Consider the following 8701-nt stretch of genomic DNA (forward strand, 5'->3'; position numbering starts at 1 on the left):
CCATGTTGAGGCTGGTCTCAAACTCGTGAGCTTAAGCAATCCACCTGCCTCAGCCTCCCAAAGTGTTGGGATTACTGGTGTGAGCCACCGCGCTTGGCCGTGTTAGTGTTCTTTGAAGCACAAAAGTTTTAAATGTTTATTACAACCAATTTATCTATTTTTTTCTTGTTTTAGGTATCATATCTAAGAAACTATTGCCTAATCCCAATTCCAAGAAATATTTATTTATTTATTTATTTATTTTTGAGACAGTCTCACTCTGTTGCCCAGGCTGGAGTACAGTGGTGCCATCTCAGCTCACTGCAACCTCCACCTCCCGGGTTCAACCAATTTTTCTGTCTCAGCCTTCTGAGTAGCTGGGATTAGAGGTGCGCGCCACCATGCCTGGCTAATTTTTTTTGTATTTTTAGTAGAGACAGAGTTTTACCATGTTGGTCAGGCTGGTGGTGAACTCCTGACCTCAGGTAATCCACCTGCCTCGGCCTCCCATAGTGCTGGGATTATAGGTGTGAGCCACCACATCCAGCCAAGAAATTTATGTTTAAGGGTTGTAGCTCTTACATTTAGGTCTTTGATCAGTTTAGAGTTAATTTTTGTATACAGCATAAGGTCCAACCTTATTCTTTTGCATGTGGATATAGTTGTCCGTATGCTGAAAAGATTATTCTTTCCTTTTTTTTTTTCGAGACGGAGTCTTGCTCTGTTGCCCAGGCTGGAGTGCAGTGGCGCTATCTCGACTCACTGCAAGCTCCGCCTCCCAGGTTCACGCCATTCTTCTGCCTCAGCCTCCCGAGTAGCTGGGACTACAGGCGCCCGCCACCAAGCCTGGCAAATTTTTTGTATTTTTTAGTAGAGACAGGGTTTCACCATGTTAGCCAGGATGGTCTCAATCTCCTGACGTTGTGATCCGCCCTTCTCGGCCTCCCAAAGTGCTGGGATTACAGGCGTGAGCCACCGCGCCTGGCCAGAAAAGATTATTCTTTCCTGACTGAATTGCTTTGGCACCTTTGTCAACAACAATTGCCTTATAAAGTATGAGTTTTTTAAATTTCTGGACTCTGAATTCTGTTCTACTGATCTGTATGTCTATCTTTAAGTCATGTCACACAGTCTTGATTTCTGTAGCTTTGTAGTAAGCTTTGAAATTGGGAATTGTGAGTCTTTCAACTTCGTTATTCTTTTTCAAGATTATTTTGCCTATTTTGGGTTTGTTGCATTTCCATATGGATTTTAGAATCTGCTTTTCAATTTCTGCAAAAAATCCAGTGGGGATTTTGATAGGGATTGCACTGATAAGTAGATCAATTTGGAGACTATTACTGTCTTAACAATATTAAGTCTTCCAATCCATGAATTTGGGATGTCTTTCCATGTATTTATGTCTTAAATTTCTTTTAGTGATGTTTTGTAGTTTTCATTGTACTTGCACTGCTTTTGTTAAATTTATTCCTATTTTATTTGTTTTGGTCTAATTTATAAATGAAATGTTTTTAAAATTACATTTATGGATTGTTCTAGTGATTTTTTTAATGGAGTGATATTCATACTTTGTTACTTGATTTTTTTCTCTCCAAGATGCATCAATCTCAAATAATTCTACAAGTAAAAGGAAATCTGAGTCTGCCACTTGCAACTTAGTCAGAGACATAAACAAAGTGGGAATTGGCCTTGTTGCTGCCGCTTCATCTCCGCTTCTTGTGAAAGATGTCATTTGTGAGGATGATAAGGGAAAAATCATGGAAGAAGTAATGAGAACTTACTTAAAACAACAGGAAAAACTAAACTTGATTTTGCAAAAGAAGCAACAACTTCAGATGGTAAAATTGTTATCTAAATGATAGTCCATTATGAAAAGATACTTTTGTATATTGCTCTGTCGCCCAGGCTGGAGTGCAGTGGCGCAGTCTCAGCTCACTGCAACCTCCACCTCACAGGTTCAAGCAATTCTTCTGCCTTAGCCTTCCGAGTAGCTAGCATTACAGGCACGTGCCACCATGCCTGGCTAAATTTTGTATTCTTAGTAGAGATGGGGTTTCTCCAAGTTGGCCAGGCTCGAACTTTTGACCTTGTGATCCACCAGCCTTGGCCTCCCAAAGTGCTGGGATTACAGGTGTGAGCCACTGCGCCCAGCCCCCCTGTATATTCTTAGTAAGAAAAGTCAAAATGAGATGCTACAAATGTACTTAAGATTATTGTTTTACACTGAAAAGCAATTATAATATACTTTAAAATTTTTTGAGAAAATAGTTTTTTAAAATAATTACCTCTATATAGAACTGATAATGATAGCTGAATTTTAGGTATTTTCTGTGCTATATTTTCCAGAACTGAAAATTTTAACATGGTGAAAATAAAGTAAAACTTGTATTGTGATTCTTTACATTACAGGAAGTAAAAATGTTGAGTAGTTCAAAATCTATGAAGGAACTCACTGAAGAACAGCAGAATTTACAGAAAGAGCTTGAATCTTTGCAGAATGAACATGCTCAAAGAATGGAAGAATTTTATGTTGAACAGAAAGACTTAGAGAAAAAATTGGAGCAGATAATGAAGCAAAAATGTACCTGTGACTCAAATTTAGAAAAAGACAAAGAGGCTGAATATGCAGGACAGGTAAGAATTACTGTTTGTATAATGGTGCCCTTTCAGCATGGAAATGGAAACTGTTACTTCTCTTTTTTTTTTTTTTTGAGACAGAGACTGCTCTGTTGCCCAGGCTGGAGTGCAGTGGCACAATCTCAGCTCCCCACAACCTCTGCCTCCTGGGTTCAAGCAATTTTCCTGCCTCAGCCTCCTGATTGTAGCTGGGATTACAGGCGTGCGACACTATGCCCAGCTAAATTTTGTATTTTTTAGTAGAGACTGGGTTTCACCATGTTGGTCAGTCTGGTCTTGAACTCCTGACCTCGTGATCTGCCCACCTCAGCCTCCCAAAATGCTGGGATTACAAGCATGAGCCACTGCACCCGGCCACCGTTACTTCTCTAATAAAGGAATTACTTTTTGTCAAGCTCAGTTTACTAAGCTAGATTTCAAAATAGATAATTCTGTTAAACATAGCTTTATGCTGTATTGTCCAAGATGATTATTTTGATGTTTGTTGCTTTTATTAGTTTAAATTTTTATCAGGTTACTGCAGTTTAGTTACCTAAGTTGCTAATCTCTAGCCCTCTGAATATTATATGTTATATTATTTTAATGTAGTATATGAGCTTTCAAATCTACAAATTAACAAACAGGAACTGTTGCCTGTTATGTTCAAAAGCACTGGAGCAAAAATAAGCAATTCTCTTTTGTTAATAGACTCTCACAATTTAAGGAACACGAACAAATAACTAACATGAGCAGGCTGTGATGAGCGGTATAGTAAAGTATAGGGCATAATGAACATGAACATGCTGGATATGTTCCTTCCTCTTGTTCCTTTGCTTTTTCTTAAATTTAGTGTCCTGTCAGATGTCAGATTAATAGTATTAGATACTTAATGGATTTAGTATACATGAAATAGTTCGTTTTGTAAAAAGTAATTTGAAAATAGATATTTTCTATGATATGAGGATTAAATGGAAAAACAAAACAATTAAAATTGATAGCGCCTTTTAAATCACATAGTTGGCAGAACTGAGGCAGAGATTGGACCATGCTGAGGCCGATAGGCAAGAACTCCAAGATGAACTCAGACAGGAACGGGAAGCAAGACAGAAGTTAGAGATGATGATAAAAGAGCTAAAGCTGCAAATTCTGAAATCATCAAAGACTGCTAAAGAATAGAAACTGTTAGAGATTCATCTGTGTATTACTGACAAGGTTTTTTTTGTTTGTTTGTTTGTTGCTTGCTTTGGTAATTGAATTCTGAAGAATTTATCTGCATGACGATAACTAGGCATTCTATCCATTTGTAGATCAGAGAAAGTGAAGAGATTATATATTAGTACTTAAATTTTTACATTTTCCAAATGAATGAAAATGTATGTTTCTTTGTACTTTTTTAAAAAAATCAGCTTAGTAACAATACTATATGGTTTCAACTAGTAGGTAATCTGCTTATATTTCTAATGCAAACTTAACAATTGTGTACTTTTTAAAAGCTGCAATATGTGATGGAAAATAGCTGTGGTCAATTTTGTTATCCATATTTCAGACTCAATTTTAGATACAATGGTGGCTTTATATTTTAAGTATATAGAGCTACTCAAGGAGTTGAATCTCCCCTTTTCTCATTAACACAATTTTTCTAAGTTGATATAGTGTACTCATTAACATACACCAAATTTACTTTTACTTTGTTCAGATTGTGGAATGAATTTCCACCAGTTCTCTTCTTTTTAATGTGTACCCTAGGAGGAATTTTACTGAGGTTATAGCATACCCCATGAGCACAGTGGGGAAGAAGCATGTGTTGTTATGTGCTGCTGCTAAACAGAAGCAGCAGTTGTAATTTGTTTTTCAGTTTAAATGTGGTTATAGTTAGATTTTTTTTTAAGCAGCAACTTTTCAAAAATAAAATGTGATAATTTCTGAACTTTTGTTTGTGTTGTTAATAGTGGTGTGAAAATATTAACGTTCTTGAGAAAAACTGATACCACTGTTGTGTATCAGTTTCTATACAATCCATAATCCTCCTGTACAGTTTTTACATGTAGTTATGAGTCTTACTAAAATTTATATAATGGACTTGTTTTCCTTTAAGTTGTAAAATGTTAAACACCTTGAAGGTTATTTTGGACTTCTGTATGTTTAAATGTTGTCTTACCAAAATTTGCACGAATGGACCATTTTCATTTACTACTTAATATCAAAATCAGGAATTTACAGTCAACTGATAGTACATGATAGGTGCATATAGGACAGTTTAGTTACCTGCTACTAAAAGATTTTTAGATAAGTTTTAGAAGATAAAGGAATTCCATAGTTTTGGGAGGGACAACATCTTCTGCACTTTTTTTTTGCATAGAAAAGTCTGTCATTCTCTAATGGCAAATTTCATATTTGTTAATTCTTGGCTCAAAATATATTAGGTAAAATTCTTAGATCTGTTTTTAAAGGAAGTTTCCTGAAACTATCATTAATTGACATTATTACCCCATGGATTTTATGGGATAATAAATGTTTTTCATGTTCTCTTATAAGATACTATGTATGAAATTACTTCAGAGAGCTATATTTATTTTAAAATAAATTAGCTAGGGTTACGGTTATATTCTATTTCCAGCATAGAAGGTAGATAATCTAATGGTGTAGAAAGAATCACTAGGTTGTCATTTAACCAGTTATTTTCATATTTTGCTTAATAGTACATATCCAAAAAGAATTTTGTACTTCCCCAAATGTAATTTATTTACTAAATTGAGTATAACCTAAATGTGTTTTCTATTTTCCATTTAAATTTTGCTATATTAAGACTAATTTAATTTGTTGAGTCTTGGAATCTTCTCAAGGAGGAACAAATATTAAAATGACATGTAGAAACAAATTTTTTTTTTTTTTTTGAGACAGAGTCTCGCTGTCTCCCAGGCTGGAGTTCAGTGGCGCAATCTCGGCTCACTGCAAGCTTTGCCTCCTGGGTTCAAGCCATTCTCCTGCCTCAGCCTCCCGAGTAGCTGGGACTACAGGCACCCGCCACCACTCCTGGCTAATTTTTAGAAACAAATATTTAAAATGACATATTCTCCCAATACAATCTATTTAGATCTGGAGAAGGAAAAATCAGATATTTATGATATAGTTTTATTTTAATTTTGAATTATTTGTGTCACAGCTCAGCTTTTTGGAAGACAAACTCAAACACCTATAATTTCATTTATATTTCTAATTCACTTGGAACCTTTCTGCTTTATGTTACCTAGAAAATGATAATTTGTTTAATCCAAAACTTCTAAAATAAATTGCTTAATCCTTGAAATATGTTATTGGAAAATTTTAAGCAGTGCTTAAACACCATTAAATTATTATGAACTTGTAATTCAGAATTGAGTAAAGAAATATTTTTTCTAGTCCTTCATATATTGAAAACTTGCCACATGACATTGTATCGTCTTCATTTTCCAGAAGATGCATTGGTGTGCCATAGGTTTCTGTCTAACTTCCTTGAAAATAGTTTTTTAAGTCAATTGTAAATATACGTATTATTGTTAAAAGTAACTTTAAACTGCAACACATAGCTTGAAAACAATATAGAGATTTTGTAATACCTTATAAGTGGAGTTGGCTAAAATATCTTATCCATATAAAACTTATTCTATTCTTTGCATGCTTATTTTGTGTGTTGGTTGCTAGCTTAAAGTTTGATTTGTTGTTACTCTTTGTGTGCCAAATTCACTAGGCAAGCAGATTTTTCCTCAGACTTCAAAAAATAATTCTTTTTAGAAAAAATGTAAAAATGTTTATTCTAAAAAGCTGCATTAAAGGGACAACCTATAAAAAGTTTCGCTAGCTCATCTTTAGAAGGAAGAAAGAATATTAGCTTGGGTGATGTTTAATTTGGGTGGCGATAGTTTCTGTAGGCTAAACTTTATGAGAAAAGTGTACCTACTCTATAAAGGTAATAAATGTAAAACCTCTTGCTGTTATTGAGGAAGCTCTTCAACTACCCTAAATTTCACAAATGTAACTTATAACACTATGAAAAGATTTGACCAACAATTTACGTTTGCTGTGTGCTTTAGTTTTTGTTTAAGCATATTCTTTTGCTTGAATTTCTGTGTTCATGAGAGTTAGGGTGTTTTATGCTTCTTGAACTAATTTTATAACATATTTAATATATTACCAGTTAAGATATAAAATCATTTGTACATAGCGAATTGTAAAGCAGCTATTAAAGTAGGTGAAATAAAGTATATATTTGCCGGTTATCCATATCTTTTAGAAGTCCTGACAGAACAACCAGTTTATTTGCACATAGGTAGCTTCTTCTGTTCGAAGGAAGGTAAAGTTATAAGGAAACTCAAGTACTATAAGATGTGTCAAGGCATTACTCCAGAATTAATTGCAAAGCTAGTGCTGAAGTATTTTAATCAGCTTCTAAAATTTTCTTCTCAATAAGACATATGTTTTGATTACTTAGGGAAGATTCCTCATTTTTATTTGCCCTTTATGCATTTAATCCACATGATAGGACATTAAAAATTAATATAAAGAAAAATCGTGCTCATACTGTACATCTATTTCTGTGCTTGGAACTACTTGTTAATAGTTTTTATCGAAGCTGTCAGCAATAAGGGACATAAAACTGCTGTATTATACATTGTGGAATTGAATAAACAGCCTAATTTTTTTTTTTTTCTAGTATAGGGTACTTAAGCATTTCCACTTTTGGAAGAAAAGCGTATTAGTATTTTATATTGCATTTCATTTAAAAGGACAGTTTTTTTTTTTTTTTTGTAAATCCTTTCATTGAAATGGTTTCTTAACTATATAATGTAATTTGGAGCCTATTTAATAATAGAATTAAATGTCCTATGTAGTGCTACAATTTTTGAATTAGAAAGTGATCAAATGTAAAAAAAAAATTTAAAAATTCAGCCCAGAAAACAAAATAGTGTATTAAATTAGTTTAATGTAAAAGGAATTTATAAGATTTTTTTCCTCAATATAGATACCTCACTTGAAAAGAAAGCACAGCATACTTAAAGTAGTTCTAGTAAACATGTCCTAGAAAACAGTTGTTAAATGTAGGACATCTTTTGAGGAATTAGTTTATGAGAAATAAAATTTTACTTGTTTCTACTATCCTGTTAGAAGTATTTGTTTATCCTGATAATTTTAAGCCAACATAGTAGTCTTAAATTACTTTTGAATTTCTAATCTGTGAAGGCAGTAAATGAAATATCTGTTCTGCAACTGTTGAAACAAATAATTGGCTACATTGACCATAATTAAATTTAAAATTTTGCCAATGATGTACAGTTTTATGGTTAAAGTTGCTGTGGTTGGTTGCATTACATGACACAGAAAACTGTCCTCTACCTCACGTGAAATAAATATTTTATATGGTTTTACTAAAAATAAGACTCATGTATCTGGTCACCTAGTTTACAAATTTTGAATTATATTTATTGAAACATGACATACTGTGCTCTGAGCTTATACCTCAATTGTATTTTGTGCTGTTTTCCATTTTCATGCCTTGTAAATAACTTGTATAGATTGTGGATCAAATACTAAATAAAAACTTTTAATGCCAATTAAATTTGATTCAAGTTATTTCAGTATCGTGTGTGAGCTTAACTTTCTCATTCCCTAAGATTGACATTTTCTTCTTTGTTCCTTTAAAGTCTATTATTCGTAGGCTGGGCGCAGTGGCTCATGCCTGTAATCCCAGCACTTTGGGAGGCCAAGGCGGGCAGATCACCTGAGGTGAAGGAGTTTGAGATCAGCCTGGCCAGCATGGTGAAACGCTGTCTCTACTAAAAATACAAAATTAGCCGGGTGTGGTGACTCATGCTTGTAATCCCAGCTACTTGGGAGGCTGAGGCAGGAGAATCGCTTGAATCCAGGAAGCAGAGGTTGCAGTGAGCCGGGATCGTGCCATTGCACTTCAGCCTGGGTGACGAGCGAAAACTGTCTCAAAAAAAAAAAAAAAAGTACATTATTCGTTACACACTAACTTGAAAAATGTGTTTTATTGTAGAACAGGAAATTTTATGCAATATTTCAGGTGATGAAAATACCAGCATTATGTGATTATTTTCTTTAATGATTT

The 8701-nt window shown here is 34.1% G+C and overlaps 1 protein-coding gene across 7 annotated transcripts in view; it reads left to right on the top strand.

Annotated features, from left to right (window-relative positions):
• SKIL (SKI like proto-oncogene) overlaps positions 1–8188 on the top strand; it is a 39329-nt gene extending 31141 nt beyond the window's left edge. For 6 of the 7 annotated variants that reach the window (XM_008957304.5, XM_063602595.1, XM_063602594.1 and 3 more), the window contains 3 exons: positions 1576–1817; positions 2389–2613; positions 3613–8188. In XM_008957304.5, coding sequence (XP_008955552.3) covers positions 1576–1817; positions 2389–2613; positions 3613–3771 — 626 coding nt within the window. In that variant the 3' untranslated portion in view covers positions 3772–8188. The remainder of the gene's footprint in view (positions 1–1575; positions 1818–2388; positions 2614–3612) is intronic. The other variant, XM_055110679.2, reaches the window with a different exon arrangement.
• The last annotated feature ends 513 nt before the right edge of the window (positions 8189–8701 follow it).

Source organism: Pan paniscus, chromosome 2 (assembly GCF_029289425.2).
Source record: "Pan paniscus chromosome 2, NHGRI_mPanPan1-v2.0_pri, whole genome shotgun sequence".
NCBI lineage: Eukaryota > Metazoa > Chordata > Mammalia > Primates > Hominidae > Pan > Pan paniscus.